The sequence below is a fragment of the Saccoglossus kowalevskii genome, chromosome 4, assembly GCF_978046115.1.
Source record: "Saccoglossus kowalevskii chromosome 4, keSacKowa6.1, whole genome shotgun sequence".
In the NCBI taxonomy this organism is placed as follows: Eukaryota; Metazoa; Hemichordata; class Enteropneusta; family Harrimaniidae; genus Saccoglossus; species Saccoglossus kowalevskii.
In genome coordinates this window covers 15,499,947-15,521,684 of record NC_140644.1, presented here as the reverse complement: position 1 = coordinate 15,521,684, position 21,738 = coordinate 15,499,947, and the positions used below count along the sequence as shown (strand labels likewise).

Sequence of the window (21,738 nt, the reverse complement as noted above, 5' to 3'; positions counted from 1 at the left end):
ATCAGCCCTCAAGGTTAAAAATGTTTTTTATTTTTTTTTTTTGTCTATAGCAACAACTGAAAAATTTAGTGGCTGAGCACAAAATTCTTGGTCACTGGAATATATTGTTTCACAAATACATATTAATAAACTACACAGAAACAAATATTTGTGTTTTTTCAGACATTACCGTAATTTAGACATACATGGTATAATGGGAGCACAGACAGTTTTCAGCGACATCCTGACAAATCAATTACACACTCTCATTTTATTCGGATGTATACTGCAGTACATTACAAAACAAACAATTTACATCCTTGTTGTATTTTACCCATGGAAACTTCTAACCAATGCAGTTTAAATTTTCTCCCACTCTGGCCGCTTTGATCACCACATGACAGTGTTGGCTCAGAATCACCAATTGGCTTTTATAATTATGCAATTTTTGTTACGCAACATCACATTCTACACAAACTTAACTATATTGTTAAATTACTACATTTGACATTCACATAGAAACACTTATTTTCTAAACAATGATTATAAACTGATGTACCAGTGGTTTTTAACATCTTTTCGGAAAGCCTCTGCAGATAGCAGATATGAATGGTATACAAGTATGACAGCGTCAGGACAGGAAGTGTTAATTAAGACAAGAAAGAAAGTTGCAATGAATTTTTTAGAGGTGGAAATTTAACTGTTATATCAGAATTACTTACTTGCCAATATACATCATAAAAAACATTTATCTTATGTTTTCATGTGTAACGTTTTACTGCTTTATTACTACAGTAATTTTGAAGAATTTGGGAAATTATATTATCCTATATTACAAATTAGTTTTATTATTGTATTGTTCAGCCAGTATCGTCCACAAAATGTATTTTATTCTAAGTGTAATTATTATGGCCCATGAGTACCTTGAATAAATAGAAATATTACTAACCTGTACTTTTGTGTTTTTGCCATCAATGTGTGGAGCTATTTGGATTCTTTCTATAACAACATTGAATGGTGTCGTTTCCAGCGAGAATTTATAGCTTGGTTTTGTTGGAAACAACGAAAATGGAATTGTGTCAACTTCTGGACCTGAAATGAGAAGGATATAGTAATACAAACTTTAATATATCGCAATGTTACAGTAACATGTTAAAAATACTACCAGGTAGAATTGTTTTGAATCAAGTAAGTAGGCATGAAAAACAGGAAAGAAAAATAAAACTACATTTTCTGATTTATAGGTTTGTATAGTTTGTTTGTGCTTGTTAAAGAGTAAATATGGCAATATTAACGTTTTCACCACCAGCTCCTATTTTCATCACAAATTCACAAAATACTCCCGTTCATAGTCTGCAATTTCCTTCAAAAGATTGGGACTAAAAAAACAAACAAATTTTTTGAATAAAAACTGAATATTTACTAAAATTTTGGACAGAAATATGTATATTGAACGGCAGTAATTTGTAACAGAAGCAAATCTACCTATCTTAGAGTTTTTACATTAAATATGAACACACAATCAAACAAGTCATTGAAAATGACACAGTCCCCGTTAAATTTTTAAAAGTTCTTTTTGTGCTCGTCATATTAAAGCCAAGAAGTTGTCGCAAGCGTGTCCTTGAAACTTGAGTTCCAAGTGGCGTATACAACAGATTGTTTATTTACATCAAAACACGTGTTCCTTGTAGTAGTAATATGGCCAAAAATAAAAACAGCGGTTATTTGGCCATCTTTGATCTGATTATGAAACACACTGATATGTATGATGTATGTGCCAAATATGAATGAAAATGGTACATAAATTGTGGAAATATAGCAGTAAGGCCAAAAAGTCAGATGGCTGTCAATCGGCCATCCTTGACCAGATTTTGAAACAAATTGTCATGCACATGCATCCTAACATGTATAAAGTACATCTATGTGCCAAATTTGAATGAAAACTGACAGAGCACGTCCAAGATACTGCATATGAAACAAAAAAACAAGATGCCTGCCAGTTGACCATCTTTGATCCAATTGCGAAATAAATCGTCATGAACATGTATCCTAACATGTATAATCTATGTACCAAGTTTGAATGACAACTGACAAAGCATGTCCAAAATACAACATTTCTAAAAAACAAGATGGCTGCCAGTCGGCCATTTTGAATCAAATCACCTAAACCACTGCATGTGCATATGTCCCACATAAGGTACTAGGCACATGCAAAGAATGAACGGAATCGGTCCACAGGATTCTGAAATATGACTCTGGACAGAGTGACGGATTGACGGACGAACACACGGACAAACTCAGAAACTTACGGATGGTCGGGGACAAGTATTCTAACATGTATGATCTATGTACTAAATTTGAATGAAAACTGACAAAGCATGTCCAAAATACAACATTTTCAAAAAACAAGATGGCTGCCAGTTGACCATCTTTGATCCAATTGCGAAATAAATCGTCATGAACATGTATCCTAACATGTATAATCTATGTACCAAGTTTGAATGACAACTGACAAAGCATGTCCAAAATACAACATTTCTAAAAAACAAGATGGCTGCCAGTCGGCCATTTTGAATCAAATCACCTAAACCACTGCATGTGCATATGTCCCACATAAGGTACTAGGCACATGCAAAGAATGAACGGAATCGGTCCACAGGATTCTGAAATATGACTCTGGACAGAGTGACGGATTGACGGACGAACACACGGACAAACTCAGAAACTTACGGATGGTCGGGGACAAGTATTCTAACATGTATGATCTATGTACTAAATTTGAATGAAAACTGACAAAGCATGTCCAAAATACAACATTTTCAAAAAACAAGATGGCTGCCAGTCGGCCATCTTTGATCCAATTGCGAAATAAATCGTCATGGACATGTATCCTAACATGTATAATCTATGTACCAAGTTTGAATGACAACTGACAAAGCATGTCCAAAATACAACATTTCCAAAAAACAAGATGGCTGCCAGTCGGCCATTTTGAATCAAATCACCTAAACCACTGCATGTGCATATGTCCCACATAAGGTACTAGGCACATGCAAAGAATGAACGGAATCGGTCCACAGGATTCTGAAATATGACTTTGGACAGAGTAACGCACGGACACACGGACGGACTCAGGAACTTACAGATGGTCGGGGACATGTATCCTAACATGTATAATCTATGTACCAAGTTTGAATGAAAACTGACAAAGCATGTCCAAAATACAACATTTTCAAAAAACAAGGTGGCTGCCAGTCGGCCATTTTGAATTGAATCGCTAAACCACTGCATGTGCATATGTCGAACATAAAGTACTAGGCACATGCAAAGAATGAATTGGTCCAAGGGATTCTGAGATATGACTCCGGACAGACGCATGGACGGATGCACGGACGCATGGACGGACGCACGGACGCACAGACGCATGGACGGACGGAGGCCGAATTATAAGTCCCCGTTTTCGGACTTTGTCCGAACGGGGACTAATTAAACTATAATCAAATTTGGATGCAATGAATATTTTTGAAATTAATTTCAGCATTAAGTTTATTTTCACTGCAATTTGCAATTAATAAATGTATAGTGTGTGATAATAGTCAAGACACCAATATACTTTAAATGATACCTTTATCATCTGTCTGTTTACTGATTGATTTCCCACAATGTACCAGCGTCCAGTTTGGGCCCCATCCCACTCGACAGGATCTACCCATCATTAAAGCAGAGTCTGCTAAAAGATTGTATCTGTCGCATATCACCGAATCTTCTAACGGTAACTGCACGCATTGACGCCGTGATCCAACCAACTTGTGTCCTTTCTCAACGTGTGTGATACCACTTGGCAGTAGCATTGGTTGTGGTGCCATCACAGGTATACTGAGTTTGGATGGTCTAGCAGATGCAAAGATACCTAATTTGAAATCAGATAACAAGGTTTTATTAACACAGCATGGTGCATCACATCAGTACATACAAAAATGTATGTACTAGCTGAATTTAACTTTGTTGGACCAGTATTATCAGTATAATCAATATAATACCCACTATAGATATTTAAAAATTCCTAATTTTTGTGTTGATATAATATTTCATTGGTTACCACTATACATGGGTTTAAAATTTCACTATGCATATCAGAAACATCAAAAAATGCATTAAAGTGATTTTAGAACTGTGAATCTACATGTATATGTTTGCGAACTTGAACATTATTTGTATGCATTACCGTTAATGTCCTAATATAAACCGCGGTTTATATTACAATGTATCAATTTAAAAATTGGGATCAAAAGCTCAAGTTCGGGGTGCGGTTTCTATTACGTACATATTGCAATCACTAAATGGGCGTGGTCATTTTTTGCCCACAACACATGCACAAAACAAACAATACACCGTACAATCTCTTGAATAGGCGTCAGGGAAGAGTGAGAAGCTTTACTTTGGTTCTAAAATAGGCGTTACGAAATGTTACAGTTACAGTCAATCAAAAAAACTGTACACATGATAAAAAAATACTCACTATATTTAATGTAATAATTTTTTTTTAATTTTCTTGTTAACGAAAAGTATATTCTAACAGAAGTTTCAAGTAAAAACAAACACGAATGCACTGCTTAGTAGCAAATGATCACAGAACGGTAGCGCAATCCGGCCATGCTGTGGTTCACAAGTGAATAACTTACTTGTTTTCGAAGTGTTTAAATTGGCAATTATTATTCATTAGTGATTACAATAACGCACGAAAAATAAATCCGCTGAATTGTTATGAAATGCAAGTAGTTTCGCCGTAAACGAATGATTTCAGTCACATGTAAATGGTCCATACGATAGCGGCCATGTTTTTGAATGCACACGTGACGTTTTATTGACCGAATAGGTCATGTCACTAATTAACCAATCAAAATGCTGGATGGTGCCCACATGTCTAAATTACATAGCTCATTTAAATATGTTAATGAAAGTTCAGCAACCTCATGGTGAACACGGAAGAGATTTACCGATAATGTAGTGCGATGTCTTGGCTTTGATTTCCATGGGAAAACGACATGATTTTTTTTGTAAATCAAGAAATTATTTGTTTTCGAAAGATAAACTGAGCATTGAAGAAGAATTTAACACTTTTACGGTGATAACAGCTCATTGTCTAAAACTTACGAAACACAGACGTATTCAGAAAGAGTATTGATAGAGGTTGCCGCCAGAACAAAAGCAGTTTCATTGCGTGTCTGACATCCTATCACCGCTGAACAATAAATAGGTGTGAATATTTTTAGGCACGTTGTCGAAACAAATGAATAGGTTTAGGAACAATGCCGTTTTGGACCAGCTGGTTGAAACAATGAAGTCAGTCACGGTCTTGTTGAATTGGGGGTGTGGTTAGTAATAGGTACTTTTCAAGTTTTCAATTTTTGTTAAGAACTCTTCAACCCTGAAGCCGGAATTGGGGGTGCGGTTACTATTACGTATGCGGTTTATATTAGGACTTTAACGGTACTTGTTGAAATAACTTCCATAACCCTCAAACATGTGGGCGAGGGAATGGGGTTCTGTGAAATGAAATGGTCCATTAATTGTATAAATTTAGTGTAAGAAATATATGGTATTCCAACTTTATTTTTATTTTTTTTATTATTATACATTTTTATACTAATTCAGAATTTGGAAGCACTGTGCTCTAAACGCTGCAATTCATACGTCATGTGTTTTGAAGCTACAGCCGTTGATGCGTTATTAATGACATAATGAACATTTTGTTACTTACTAGAAGTGAAAGTGTCAGGTTTAGACGAGAGTTCACCATTTGGTAATTTAACTTTGAGACTAGAACTGAGCGGAGATTGACCAAGGTACTTTGCTGGACTTCCAAGAGGACGAGGCTGCAGTGTTGCACCGAGACCGCTTATATTCAAACCTGATACTATAAATAAACAAAACAAAATGTCAAAGAACCAATACTGAATACAGCAACATTTAATGACATCCCAAGGATTAGCATTTTACAAGGTTTACTTTGCACTATAACCACCAGACAGCAAGCTTGATGTTCAAAAAACTTTAGTTTGCTTGTTTTTCATACAAAGAAAAATGTCTTGTGATATTTTAATTTTCATACAGATTCAGACCACAGCGAGAAACTGACACTTAACAAAAATTAAGAGACTTGATTTTAACTTTTACCAGTTGTTGGCTATAGTATAATTAATTTAATTAATCTTGCTAAGTCATGAGAACAAAAAATCTTGGAGATACAATTTCCCACAATTAAGAGCATTCTTGTTAGCAATTTCGCAACTGAAAACCTGAGACAATGTCATTTTTCCCCACTAGTTTCACAATTTGTACCATTATTGCATACATGCTATAACTGAGGTTGTTAAATTTCAAACTGCTTTGTAAACAACATTTAAATACTACTATTCTACTATTGCAACTACTGGTCCATGTAAATACCTTTATCATGTCTGCTGTCATCTAGTGGAGCTGGTGAGGATCTGACTGTACTCGGATAAGCTGAACTATCAAATCCTATGACACAACATACATGGCATGGTTTTAAAAATTGTTATTAGAAATAACCAACAACACAGTATCAATGGAATGCACATATACATAGTGATGCAATAACTGTCAAAATATGCCACTTGAGGGCAGTATATACTAAACATATTCTTGGGGGCGGACATCCGGGCATTTTCACCGCCTGGAAACCATCACTGTGAAAACAAAGGACGAAAGCTGTAGTTTTGGACAGTTGGGGAGCTCCCCTGCATGGGCAGCATATATAAAATTGGTTGCTCGGGATTAATTCGAAGCTCAGTTAGTGCCGTTTCCTCGACTTTAGCTGTTTTTCATCAGCTCTTTGACCGGCGTTCCACAGCAGCTCGCACAGAGCCCATAGAAATACATGGTACAGTGGTGTGCATCTTAGCAATGTTAAAATAAAAACCAAAGTTTAAAAATCAGTAAATTTAAAACCTGGAGAATATCCCTGGGAACATTTTGCCTGCTGAAACAGATATGAATGGTATAAAAACAGCATCAGCAAGAGATTTAATTTTTAAAGCTAGTAAATATTTCTCCTTCCACAGTAGTTTGAGTTCCGTCATTTCACGGCTAGTAGCAATAATGAGAAATACCGTAACACATTTGAACAGTATCCAATGTTCTCACCAAAAATTTGTTAAAGGAGCAAAAAAGAAATATTCTAGAGTAATGTGTTTCAATTGCATGGGCGTCATTTCATCAGTTTGGGATTTATAACTTGTTACACTAGAATAATTTGAGGTCGGGAAATAGAGGGAAGTTCTACAAATCTCAACACTAGAGGGCGCACTGTGCACCTGCACTGAAGCCTTACCACTTGCAGGGACTTGTTCCATTTGTTCTTCATCACCAAAGAATGATGCTTTCATGACTTGCATACGATGTGAGCTCATACCGAGAGATGTAGCAAACCGATGTGAATGGGCTACAGGTTCCTCTTGCTCCATGTCATCAGCATCTACACAAAAAACAAATTATTTATCAAATTCATTTTGTCCACATCCAATTGAATCACAAAAAGACATTTAATACTATGTTTTGTTTTTGTACCAACTTCATACAAGAACATTTCAGGCATTCGATTCAGTGTTTTTCTGTCAGAGGGCAATATTTGAATTCTCAGTGAACCACACCAGGCATTGAAATACATGTAGCAAATCTAAAAGAAATCTCAGGGCGATTTTCAAGCAAACACAATTAAGAATCTAGATGCACAAACAGATATAGGACGCCATTTTCATATTTTATAGCATAAAATCAAATCCATTACGGCTGATAAAACAAATATTATCCCATGCCTAACCTCTGAGATGAAGCTGTGGCAACGGTTCTCTTGTGGTTTCAGCCATGTCACTATCTGTGTCTCTGTCCTCTTTCATAGGCTCTTCAGATTGCAATGCGTCCTCCCCAGATAGTACCTTCTCCTGTTCTTTCAGTTTCTAAATGAAAACACCATTGAAGGCATCAAGTGGTACGCATCACAACATTGCACAAGTGACACAGCTATGATTGTATTGCTGTATCCACCTACTACTGTCTGAATGGTGCGCCTACAGCGATCACAAAACAAATCCGGATTTGATATTCAAGGCAAAGGCACATTTATGAATCTGTCGACGTGAATACATTGTGGTGACCTTGCATAACTAAATATTTCTCAGTATGCTGTACACTAGTGAAAACGAAATGACAAACATCGAATTGTGCTTATACAATAAAATAATAAACAATGCCAAGCTAAGTCTATTGCAACTTTTTAAAATTTTTAGAATATAATTTTTATATTCCAGCAAATATTTTATTACAATAGTTTTTTTTTATACTTTTGTTGTCAATTTTGGAAAATGTGCATAATTTCCTATTTTCCTACGCCTTGATCAACATTTTTGAAAAATTGAAAAATGCTTATTTTGTGAAAGGTGAACAAAGTTGACTTCAGCTTTGAAAAATTTGAAGTTATGCAGCAAAACAAGTTTTGGTAGAAGCAGGACTATCCTTGTTTGAAACATCTTTGTGTCTGTAAAAGATTAACATTTAATATCTCAATGAACAGCACAGTATTTTTAATAACATTATTAGCATGACTTAGCTGGGAAGTTTACTCATCACTGAGGGAAAACAAATTAAATTCATTATTCAGTTTAGCCAAACAACATCTACACAATTAACATGATGTTTTGTGTGCTTGAGCATGAAATGAGATTTCTAACATGTCTCAGAGCATACTTGCACATAGTTTGACTGTTTTTCCCCAAAAAGTGAAAAAAAAATGTTGTTTTGTTTTTTAATGTTCAAACATTTATTCTCATCTTTAATGTCTTTTAACTTTAAACACAGAAACATCAGAGAAAATATCACAAACATTGATAGAGACGATAATCGGTGGTGAACATTTGGGAGGACGCACAGGCGACTCTTAGTCCGAGATTTTGCAATTTGAGAGAATCTTGCAGTGTCACCAACATTTAAGATATTATTTAGTATAAATCCCATCCCAAAGAAATTGAAAATGAGATCTTGCAGGTGTGAGCATCCAAAGAACAAAACATTTTTCTGCCTGGCATCGGCAAAATGATTCCCCGTTGTTATATGAATGGTGAACGATACAAATTTGAAAAGTACGGACAATGTTCCGTACAAGATTTAATCCACATAGCATTCCAATATCGTGTATTGTCATGTATTATTTTCTTTTTTCAAACACAGGAAAAGGTTTTTTTTTTTTTTAAACATTTATTACATACTTATCTATACTTTCAATAAAATCAAAATAAATTTTTCTTAATGAAAAATTTTAAAATAAAGGAGATGATGGACGTTCACTCTTATATAAGAAATAGCTTGAAATATACAATATGATCATTATTAACAGTTTGTAAATGCGTTTGTAAAAGTTCAACTTGTAAAAGTAGAAATAAAATTTGTTCTCAATAAATGCTTCGAAATTTTCATAAAAGAACTATTAAAATTATTAAAAAATGTACGCTAACACTATTGCGCAGATTCAAAAAACAAAACAGTCCTATGATAAAACAATTAATGTATATTTAACAATAAAAAATAATTGTCAACTTAATTAACATACACATAGCAAAGTACGATTGATACAAAATTAGCTTGTTTCAATGGTAAGCATTCTCTAAGCATCAACTGGGTTTGCTAGACTAGTCTATTCAACAGATAAAATTGGAATACTGAAATAATCTTTAAACTTGCTGATATAATGGAAAGCACCAGTAAAAAACTTTTATACAAGGTACTTGAGCGCCGCGGACCTACTTTTTTGTGTTTGTTGATGTTTCGGTGGCTAATTTTCACACATGTTGAGTTTTTACATCAAATTATTTTTCATATATAATCTTCTGTATGAGCAAAATACTATGAATAACACATAAAAACTGCAATACCTTTGTATGTATACATGTACTGCAGTATTAAATTAGGTATAAAATATGACAGAGACTGCTTCAATGGCTTCAGTAGCAAACTCAGTTAGTGCTTGAAAAATTTGCCTATTAAACACACATTTAAACAGCAAATTCATGCACTAATTAATAAATGATTTAAACAATTAAGGATTAAAAAAAAGATTAAAATTAAAATGTAGTTAACACTGTATGGTCCCTAGTTCAAGTTTCCAGCTTCATCAATGTGTAGAAATGTAAATTTCATAAAATGTCCAAACATCACATGATTCTAATTATCCAATCAATGATCAGCACAATGCAGATACGATACATACTGAAATGACAGTGCAAATCATTCAGCAGTAAACACAGTCAAATTTTTGTGCACAGTTTGATAGTTGGAAAGATCCCATGGTCTGTGGGTTTCCCGTATTCACAAACTGACTCTTGTAGGCACACAATACAACACAACGCACTTGTTCATACTGTCAGTACCTGCTGTTGTTCCTTTTGAAGTTTTTGTTGTTGAAGAGTCTTCAATTTTTTGGGATCCTGACCCGGCAGGTCATCGTTTTCTTCATCACTGTCTTCTAAGGCATACTTTGAGAAATGAGGAACCTGAAACAAAAAAAAAAGTAAGTTAATACATCAAGTTTCACCTATTACTATGTAAATCAATTTTACACTTCTCCACAATAGACTGTGCTGCAGTTGACATTGACTTAGATGCAAAAGTAGATATTTTTATGCACAAGCCTGCCCCGATGGTGAACTGAAAACTTGACAGTGAATAAATAGTTTTCAATTTTGTTTTTATAAATTTAGTTGAAAAGTATTTTTGAATTGTGTTTCACAAAAATAAACATTGTATTATCAATATAAAACATAATAAATGCTTGTAAATGTTCTTAATGTCAATATTGCTTTACAACACATTACCACTTTTAGAAAATTGGATGACACAGAACAAGCCAACACTACAGCATAATGATCATTTACCTGAAACACCCATGACCCGGTCTCTGGTCTATAATCTATAAACTTGGCACCTAGCTTCATTGTCGCTTTTTCCAATTTCTCTGCGTATGATAGAGTTTTTAATCTATTTGGACTCTTTATCGGTTTACGAGTGGTTTTATCATTCGGCCACGTACAATCCAGTGTCACTTCAGCTTTTTTATTAAGTCCGTGACCAGTCACTGGTTTGGTATTCTCATCTGGATACAGTGTAATCTCTTTACGACGTATATGCACTGAAAATAAAGAAAAGATGATAAGGCAACATTATTATTATATGCAAATGTACTTTGATATGAAATAAACATCATAAACAGTTTAAATTTTCACCACCAGACTTCCTTGCCCAAATTTGTCTGCACTTTTTTCTTATATTCTTCAATATTTCTGAAAATGAACCATAATTTTTAAGCCAACAAACAAAATTTGAGTCAATTTCCAATTTTTACTCAAAAAATTCAGCTATTTTTGTCCCAAATCTTCAGAAAGAAAGTGCAGACTATAAACAGGACTATTTTGTGAATTTGTGATGAAAAGAGGTAACTGATTGTGATAGGGTCAAGTGTAATGAACACAATTGATGGTAAATATAATATATACATACTTTATATATATATTGCATTTGTTTTATTAGAAGTATCTTATCTAGAAGTGCACATAAACCAAAAATTACATTTATTTATAAATTATTTATTTATTGGATAATTGAAATACGACTTAGTTTGACCACAGTCCTCTGTCATTTACGAACTGACGTGCACTACATATACAATGAAGAGCAAAAACGGTAGTCCCTAGGATGGAAATGGTCCCCTTATAGATATGGATAATGGCAGTAAAACTGTGTAAACTATCAGGCTATGCATATGTAGTTTTTTATAGTCATAGTTGTATCATCCTATCTAGCTAGTGTAACCAATAATTTAGCAAAAATAAACAAGGTAGCCCTTGTGGCAGATATGCTAAGATTACGAAATGTAAATAGCTTTTCCTTAAGAGAACTGATCATTACCACCAAGCCGGTTTCCTGTGAGTCTCCCGCGGCGTGCGTTTCTTTACCGTACCGGCCGCTGCTTTACCGTACCGGCCGGTTCTTTACCGTACCCGAAGGTCATTAGCCGTACCGGCAAGGCCGTTACCGTACTGGCAGGAGGCAATTCACACCTCTGACAAGTTAATTTATGCATTGACTTTCCGGTTTACCGGTAAAATGCCGACCTGTTTAAATTTCAGTTTTATGCACAGGATCGCCAGAGAAAGCAAAACTGTAGAATTAATTTGTTTCGTTTGTAGTTATAGTCTGTTTATAAATCAATTTGTTCATGTTTGCTGTGCGGTAGCTTTCGAGGTCAAATACACCACCAGTTCAATTTGTTGCGTCTTTTTATTTGTCAGAGATTAAACTTTACCATTATTATTGAATAATATTTACATTCAAGTTGCGCGTGATAATGCTACATGTGATTTTTGTGAGACCATGGAGCTCCCAGTACGTCCATGGTGAGAATGAGAGCTTCACCAAGGCGTTTTTTCACTTCATCTGGCGCCAGTGCTTGTGTGCTTGGATGTTTTTTTTATTCAGTGATTGGGCTAAATATTTGACGACATCCAATTTGATACAAAGTAGTAAATGCGTGTTTTGCATATAGTACATGTATTTATTTTTTTATAAACACGCAAACCCTTTGTTTTCAATTTTACATTGAATATCAGCTTACAATGGATCGGACGAAATTTGGCAAATGTTTTGATGGTCACCATGGCAACACACGGCAACTTATTATAAAGGCAGGGGGCAATGTTGAATAATTTAGTTGACCGGTTCAATTTGACACTGTGTTGTAATTCGTTCTCCACAAATTTCCAGTGATTTATTTTCGGCAATTATTATTATGTATTCAAATGATTTGATACACCAACCTTGCTCGGAAAGCGTTGCATTAAATGCAATCGGCCCTTTTCAGGGCCCCGAGTACAGCCAGTTCAATGGACACAGTCTAGAATTAGACTGGGTATTTTGTACAGACCTAACACTACAGAGGCCAGAGACACTTTTAAGTCGTTCACAAGAAAACAATACGTGTGAAACTGAGGATTCATTCGGAAAAACGCAGGTCTGTTTTTCGTCTCAAAACGCATTTTTCAATGATACAGTCACTCTGACACAAAGTCATCGATAATACTTGTAGAATAAATATACCCACAACAAACTATGTTCAAATACATCGCTCGCACTGGGTGTGAGAGCAAGGTCAAATTCCGTTTTACGCACTTGAATTTTATCTGGACTACGTGCATGCGTTGCGCATGTTATTGTCAACAAAGTATCAAAGCAGATTTTCGAACGCCCATGCCCGAATTTAAATACATGTGAGCTCGGCCAAGCGAGTAATGCTGACACATTATGCAAGTATCATCAAATTCATGCGACAGGTTGGGACGTTATATTCAACGTCGTGGGTAAGCTACGATGTAGGACTGTCGTTGTATAGTGTACAGGCGATCATGAACATGTGAATAACACACGTATATTGAAAGAAACACATGCGAAGAATTTCAGAAAGACTTTTTTATTTAATTTATTTATTTATATTTCAACGGTTGTCCGACTTTCTTTCTACTGTGTGAGCTACTGGCAAATATAAACAAATCATTAAACCATCGAGTCCTCTAGTCGACTGGGACGTAACACTCTGTTGTACAAGTCATGTCCTTTTCAAATTATTCACTTTCAATGGGTAAAAAAAAATTCTTATTGTTTGCAAAATGCCCAATTAATTTATGCATGACTCACGGTTACCGGCAGGGCGCCGATCAGTTACCGGGGCTTTGTTTACCATGCATTCATTAATCGAAGGTGATAAATAGTCGGTATTGGTCATATCAGTACGGTAATTGTCCAGCCGGTACGGTAAAGCAACGATCGGTACAGTAAAGCAACGATCGGTACGGTAAAGCAACGATCGGTACGGTAAAGCAACGACCGGTACGGTAAACCGAGTCAAACTCACAGGAAACCGGCTGGGTGGTAATGATCAGTTCCCTAAATGAAAGCTGTTATCAAGTTGTCAGTGAAACCTTAGTATTACTCAAATGAGCTAGTTAGGCAAGTGACTGAAATCAAACTGGTCGGTTTCCCGCGGGGCACCGCCAATGCTCGGGAAGTTGGGATAAGCTCCTTGGCCGCCCGAGGGTCACCACCAACACAGGCACTTTACCCCGGCTTAACGGGGGTAAACATGCGCTCATTGTTCATTACCAGTTTGATTTTGGTCATTTCCCTTACGCATATTATTATAAATATATACAAAACATCTGTTTATGAGCAATCCCTGATACCTACAGCTAGACAATAACATAAAAGTCTCACCTATCTCATCCAGGTTAAGATTCGCCACGTTCGTCAATCCGGGAAAGAAAACACTGCCATATCCTTCTCTGCCGACAGCAAAGTCTTCCACAAAACAATCGCCATTATTTAGCAACTCTGCTAACTCAGCCATCCCTGGGATGGTATAGTATCCTGATCTACGAAGAACGATGCCTGCAGGATGTGGAGCCATATCCAAGTCTTCATCCTCATCTTCACTGGCATGCGATTCAACAGTTTCGTTCAAACTTGATTCAATATCTGACGTCTGTGTTGGTTGTATTGGTGGTTGTTGCGACTTGGTTTTGTTTTTCACATTCAAGGCAGAGATAGTACAATCCAAGTTGGCATTCTCTCCAGAGCTATTGAGAGAAATATTTGTATAAAACTGAAAATAAATATTTGCAACAAATGCATTAAAAAGAAATCACACAAATTGACTTTTTTAAAGTTGCAAATGTGAGATCATTCCCTCAAGCATTATTTGAGCCCCGAATTCAACTTTAATTACCAATCATAATTTTTTTATAATTTTCTAAAATTTTGATCAAAAAATGGCAAAATGCACCAATATTTTTTCAGGGAAACATGATGCCACTCAGAGCATTACTGTCACCACCATATTGTTCCGAACACCAAAACAGCAACATTTGCCAGCTAAGCAAAGTCATTTGAAATAGATTAAAATAGTCATTTATGAAGAAAGTGACAACTTACATAAGTGGACTATTAACACTCCTTGGTGTTTTCATAAAGTCATTAGGAGTTTGTCTAATATCAATAACACTGTAAGAATGTAAACCAGAATTAGTGAAGTGTGGTGGAGTAGCAATAAAATGTTGTGATACGTTTTCAATGTTTTTATGTTGTGTTGTGTTGCGTTGCGTTAAGATATGTGGCACACTCAACATGTGAAAAAATCATTGTTTACAGATTGTTTAGGTCAAGCAAGTAGAACATCTGTAGTAAATGAAAATGTTGTTTTTGTTGAGTTTCTGAACGTTAAGCATAAAATCACTCATGAAAATGGACATTCACTATCTCTCAATTTTGGGAATTACAACATTACAGTACAAACAATGCATCTTGAAGTGCTCCAAAACAAGAAACTGAAACACAAATGTGATTTCAATCATGATAAAAACTTACTCAGCATCTCTTCTTTCATTTTCTGTTTCATCTGGATATTCACTTTGTGGTGCAATCAACTCTTCTTCAATTGCTATGGATGGCCTCTGTACTGCCATGCTCTGAAAATAAATAAAAGTGCATTATTTTATTAATAGTGAATCCTGTGCTCTTGTCAGAAATCAGATTAAGCATACTGATAAGTAACCATGTGCTCATCGTGTTAACCATGTGCTCATCGTGTGTTAACCATGTGCTCATCGTGTGTTAACCATGTGCTCATCGTGTGTTAACCATGTGCTCATCGTGTGTTAACCATGTGCTCATCGTGTGTTAACCATGTGCTCATCGTGTGTTAACCATGTGCTCATCATGTGTTAACCATGTGCTCATCGTGTGTTAACCATGTGCTCATCGTGTGTTAACCATGTGCGCATCGTGTGTTAACTCGGTCAACAGGTATCCACAAAAAATACTTACTGGAGAGAGGCTGTTCTTAATAACCAACTTTTTGATGTTTTTTCTTGGGATAAATATATCTGAGCTGAGAGCAGTGTCTTCATCATCCAGACCATCAAATAACTGTTGCTGTGAACAGATTAAGATTATTATTTTTATTTCTTATATAGCGCATTACATAAAACATATAATCTCAATGCACTTTACTTAAAAAATAGTTATAAAAAATTACATTATTTAGAAAAATAAGATTTGAATATCATTGCACGCCCTGATGTCTTACCTTTCCAGCTATCGAGTAGAGAGGCTTGGCTTTTATTTTAGCAGTAGGTCTCACAGATAATTTGTAATGTGATGGAGTAGTCAACGCTTTTTGAGCTGCTGAACTGGTTGGTTTTAGTATCTCCTCTTTCCTACTGGAATCCTGAAAAGAATAACGTCAATGTTACACTTGGCATGCAAAATGAATGAGTAGACTATCAAATTGGTTGTATAGTTATTAGGGAGCATCTAGTACAGGAAAATGAGTAATCATACATTCTTTGCATATTCAGTATAAATGCCTTTGCAATCTTAATTGTAAATTTTTTGTTCAGATAAAAAAAGTAAAAAAACAAGCAGCCTATCGGCTGAGATAGCTCCGCTGTTAGCAATGCACATTTCAATTAAAGAACTGAAGACATCATTAGAAAATGAACAATATGAATAGTATCAAAGCAATCAGACTTACAGTTTTTAACAAGAAGTCGAAAATATCACTTTTTACCAAAAATTACAAAAATATTCATCAAAATAAATTAATTAGAGAATTGAAGATATCATCACAAAACGAACAAACCTGAGAGAGGTCCACATGTAGTACCTATATATGTAATATCAAAGCAATTGGACTTGCGGTTTTTAACAAGAAGTCGAAAATATCACTTTTTACCAAAAATGACAAAAATATTCACCAAAATTAGAGAACTGAAGATATCATCACAAAATGAACAAATCTGAGAGAGGTCCACATGTAGTACATATATATGTAGTATCAAAGCAATTGGACTTGCGGTTTTTAACAAGAAGTCGAAAATATCACTTTTTACCAAAAATGACAAAAATATTCACCAAAATTAGAGAATTGAAGATATCAACATGAAATGAACAAACCTAAGAGAGGTCTACCCAAGGTACATATACACCAAGTATCAAAGCATTCAGCTTGTAGTTTTCTAGAAGAAGTCGAAAAAGTAAAACATTGACACGGACGACAACGACGGACAATCACTCGTATGATAAGCTCCGCTCGACAAAGTCGACAGCGGAGCTAAAAAAGTTTGTTTTAATTTAATTTTTCATTGTGCTTTTATTTTAATTTTTTATAAGTTGTTTTTTGTTTCATTTTTTTCTAAAATGTTGATAAAATTTTTAGACAGGCGGTGGGTCGGCGCGCAACGCATGTGCGAATTTTATGTAAACAATGCGTTTGTTACACAAGTTCTATAGGTCGCTATATGTCCCAAATAATGAAGAATCTTGATAGAAGTTAAATTCTTGAGTCAGAGTTCTTTGGTCCTCCATATGCAGGCATTACCAAAACCATTCCTACAAAGAACTTTGAAGAGCCTCCTGTATTTGGATATTTTGGGTATATTTTCAAAGAATGGATCAGATTTATTTGCATTTAATATCTTGACTATGAATTGTAAAAGAGGAATATGGAGAATTAACATTAGCTTAGTACTCAATTCCTGTACGTGCGCACAAGACAAAATCAATATAGTTTTGTTTACATTTCTGACACTTTATGTACAATTGCTTATGCTACATATACTAGTAGTGTGTTTTGCTACAGAATCCATATTCTATGTGATGGCTTTGTGATCTTCAAAATCTTATCATTGCAAGCTGTGGACTTTTAGCCAAGATTGTCCTAAACTCACATCTGCCTGATGAGTGCAGTGCAACCATCATGAGTGCAGTGCAACCATCATGAGTGCAGTGCAACCATCATGAGTGCAGTGCAACCATCATGAGTGCAGTGCAACCATCGTGAGTGCAGTGCAACCATCGTGAGTGCAGTGCAACCATCGTGAGTGCAGTGCAACCATCGTGAGTGCAGTGCAACCATCGTGAATGCAGTGCAACCATCGTGAGTGCAGTGCAACCATCGTGAGTGCAGTGCAACCATCGTGAGTGCAGTGCAACCATCGTGAGTGCAGTGCAACAATCGTGAGTGCAGTGCAACAATCGTGAGTGCAGTGCAACAATCGTGAGTGCAGTGCAACAATCGTGAGTGCAGTGCAACAATCGTGAGTGCAGTGCAACAATCGTGAGTGCAGTGCAACAATCATGAGTGCAGTGCAACAATCATGAGTGCAGTGCAACAATCATGAGTGCAGCATGAGTGCAGTGCAACAATCATGAGTGCAGTGCAACAATCATGAGTGCAGTGCAGTGCAACAATCATGAGTGCAGTGCAACAATCATGAGTGCAGTGCAACAATCATGAGTGCAGCATGAGTGCAGTGCAACAATCATGAGTGCAGTGCAACAATCATGAGTGCAGTGCAACAATCATGAGTGCAGTGCAACAATCATGAGTGCAGTGCAACCATCATGAGTGCAGTGCAACCATCATGAGTGCAGTGCAACAATCATGAGTGCAGTGCAACAATCATGAGTGCAGTGCAACAATCATGAGTGCAGTGCAACAATCATGAGTGCAGTGCAACAATCATGAGTGCAGTGCAACAATCATGAGTGCAGTGCAACAATCGTGAGTGCAGTGCAACAATCGTGAGTGCAGTGCAACAATCGTGAGTGCAGTGCAACCATCGTGAGTGCAGTGCAACCATCGTGAGTGCAGTGCAACCATCGTGAGTGCAGTGCAACAATCATGAGTGCAGTGCAACAATCATGAGTGCAGTGCAACAATCATGAGTGCAGTGCAACAATCATGAGTGCAGTGCAACAATCATGAGTGCAGTGCAACAATCATGAGTGCAGTGCAACAATCATGAGTGCAGTGCAACAATCATGAGTGCAGTGCAACAATCATGAGTGCAGTGCAACAATCATAAGTGCAGTGCAACAATCATGAGTGCAGTGCAACAATCGTGAGTGCAGTGCAACAATCATGAGTGCAGTGCAACAATCATGAGTGCAGTGCAACAATCATGAGTGCAGTGCAACAATCATGAGTGCAGTGCAACAATCATGAGTGCAGTGCAACAATCATGAGTGCAGTGCAACAATCATGAGTGCAGTGCAACAATCATGAGTGCAGTGCAACAATCATGAGTGCAGTGCAACAATCATGAGTGCAGTGCAACAATCATAAGTGCAGTGCAACAACCATTGCAGTAATTAGGGATCGTTATTGTCTTTGAAAGAAACTTACCTGTAGAGTGTTTCTGAAGAGTGGTGAGTCACCAAAAGGAGAACTGGTTAAGGCAGCAATCTGTTGTTGGAGTTGAGCTTGCTGAGCTACAGCTACATTTGGATCACTGAAAAAAAAACGAAAAAAAAAAACAGACTTGAATACTTCGGCTATAACAGTACTTACAACTTGTGTATAATATAAGTAAATAGTTACGACAAATTAAACTGTTTATCTACAGTCACACAAGAAAGAATTTACAAAACAAAGTTTGCATGAATACATGCATAACATATACAACATATATAACCTGTGTTAGTGACCACCTCTATATAAAGACCACCGTCCCAAGGGCATAACTTATGACCAACCTGTGTATAAAGACAACCTGTTTTATGTGACCAACTATTCGATTTTGAACTTGAATTTCTTTATTTCGTAGCTCACATCAAAAAGCCGATCTTTAACAGGGGAATATTGCATTTGAATACCCTAATACTTCATTGAAATTGACTATCATCAAATGTGTACAGCACATTATTAAGCATGGAAATATCGCCAAAATACTTTCACGTTTGTTTGTCGCCACTACAATGCTATGACCTTTGTTTGTCCTGTTGTTAAGTTCGATTTCACGCATAACATGTGATCTCGCAGTGAACAGAAAATGGACTATTCAAAGATAGTCCCTTGTGTGGTCGCTTTACATGGGTTTGACTGTAATCTTTGTGATATGAAGAAACAAGAATTTACTTACGTGCCAAGGCTGGTTGTTGTCGTTCCCACCCCAAGACCAGTACCAAAACCAGTTCCAAGCCCACTACCTGTCATCAACAATATCAAATTTGAAATTGTATTATAAACATTGAGAAATTTGGGAAACAAAACATACTTTAAATTAGCAATTTGTGATTTTAATACTGAGTGCATAATTAAGACACGCACAAAGTATTTAGGATATAAGAAAATGGTATGCAATGCCAGTAAAATGAGATTCATACGTAGTTATTTTTTTATCATTATTACCGGGTATATATTTTCGTGTTAGGTGGCAGTTGTGTACATTGAATGTCACTGTTTCTTTAGACTTTTTTTCTATGTTCAAACTGTATGTGCATTTTTGCCACAGAAACCATATTCATGTTTAGGACTACATGACAGGGCTGTGTGTGCGACCATCTTTCTGTCAAATGGAAATTTGATGCTCTATTCTGGCATCAACAAGGCACGGTTGAACACAAGCACCTGCGGACCTTAACAATGATTTCCCCATAGTCGCATCCGATAGTGAATGAATGTCAGTCAGTGGATTTAGCCTTCCCAGTGAGCCTCTGGCATACTCACCCAGGATAGGGGTTTGACCCTTTTTAGTGTTCGAATTTGAACTCTGGTCTACCGATCATGAGTCTGATGCAACAACAACTTTTTCATTATTTCATTGTAACTTATAATTTTCAAAGTGAGTATCATTGTCATTATCAATTTCAACTTATTCTTCGTAGTACTTACCTACGTTAATAATATGAGACATATTTAGGCAGATACTCCAGTTTTAAAAGTGAAGATATGCTCAGACCTTACTACTTGTTGTTTGCAACAAATTATCATCATACAAGATCCAACAAGTTACTGAAAATGAGCTACCGTATTAAATAAATCACACACGCCATTGTGCTACTCACCTAAAGTAGAACCGAATGTTCCAAGCCCAGTGGTTGGTTTAGGAGTGTTTCCAAACAAAGAGGTTGTGGTACCAGTACCAAATCCGGCACCAAGTCCAGTACTCATCAATCCACTGGTATTCAGACCGGTTGCTGTGCCAAATGTGTTGGGTTTACCAAAGAGACTTCCTGCAGGTGTGGTTGTACCAAAGCCAGGTGCTAAACACAAATAGATAAAATGATAATATTAGAAATTCAGTACAAAATAAAATACAGTTTGATTTGATAGCAATGATAACAGCAAGATGAAAACAAGACATTGACATGACATCATGAATGGTCCTATAGTGCAATAGTAAATAAAATCATATCATCATTTCCTTGTCTCCTGGTGGAGAATACGGCCAGCATCATAAGTGATGCAACACATTGAAAGAATCAGTATAATACTTACCAAGACTTGTTGCTGTAGCTCCTAAACTCAGACCAGAAGCAGGTTTATTGGCACCAAACAGTCCACTTCCAGGAGCAGTTGCACCAAACGACAAAGCAGAAGTAGGAGCAGCAGTAGGAAATCCTGTACCAGGTTTAAATAAACTTCCCTGCAAAGAAAAAAAATAAATGATTATGAGAGAATTACAATATATACATTGATGCACTCTCGGCTGGCTGAATCTGCTATGTATAAAAAAAGCTTTCTCACTTGTAAAATCTGACAGGTAACCATGTGTTAATGCAGAAATGACATTGGGCTTCTACATGTATTGGGACATTGGTTTTATCGATCGATAAAGCACATGTCAGATGGAT

General features: G+C 36.3%; 1 protein-coding gene across 3 annotated transcripts in view; it reads right to left on the bottom strand.

The window, feature by feature from the left end:
• Positions 1-21,738, bottom strand: part of LOC100377298 (nuclear pore complex protein Nup98-Nup96-like) — a 51,430-nt gene that overhangs the window by 16,588 nt on the left and 13,104 nt on the right. For all 3 annotated transcript variants that reach the window (XM_085497836.1, XM_085497838.1, XM_085497837.1), the window contains exons 11-27: positions 21,383-21,530; positions 20,950-21,147; positions 20,025-20,091; positions 19,289-19,394; positions 16,187-16,327; positions 15,925-16,032; positions 15,466-15,566; positions 15,034-15,102; positions 14,317-14,678; positions 10,929-11,182; positions 10,425-10,547; positions 7,826-7,961; positions 7,337-7,480; positions 6,430-6,504; positions 5,741-5,896; positions 3,605-3,889; positions 929-1,071 (exon numbers count right to left, since the gene is read on the bottom strand). In XM_085497836.1, coding sequence (XP_085353962.1) covers positions 929-1,071; positions 3,605-3,889; positions 5,741-5,896; positions 6,430-6,504; positions 7,337-7,480; positions 7,826-7,961; positions 10,425-10,547; positions 10,929-11,182; positions 14,317-14,678; positions 15,034-15,102; positions 15,466-15,566; positions 15,925-16,032; positions 16,187-16,327; positions 19,289-19,394; positions 20,025-20,091; positions 20,950-21,147; positions 21,383-21,530 — 2,616 coding nt within the window. The remainder of the gene's footprint in view (positions 1-928; positions 1,072-3,604; positions 3,890-5,740; positions 5,897-6,429; positions 6,505-7,336; positions 7,481-7,825; positions 7,962-10,424; positions 10,548-10,928; positions 11,183-14,316; positions 14,679-15,033; positions 15,103-15,465; positions 15,567-15,924; positions 16,033-16,186; positions 16,328-19,288; positions 19,395-20,024; positions 20,092-20,949; positions 21,148-21,382; positions 21,531-21,738) is intronic.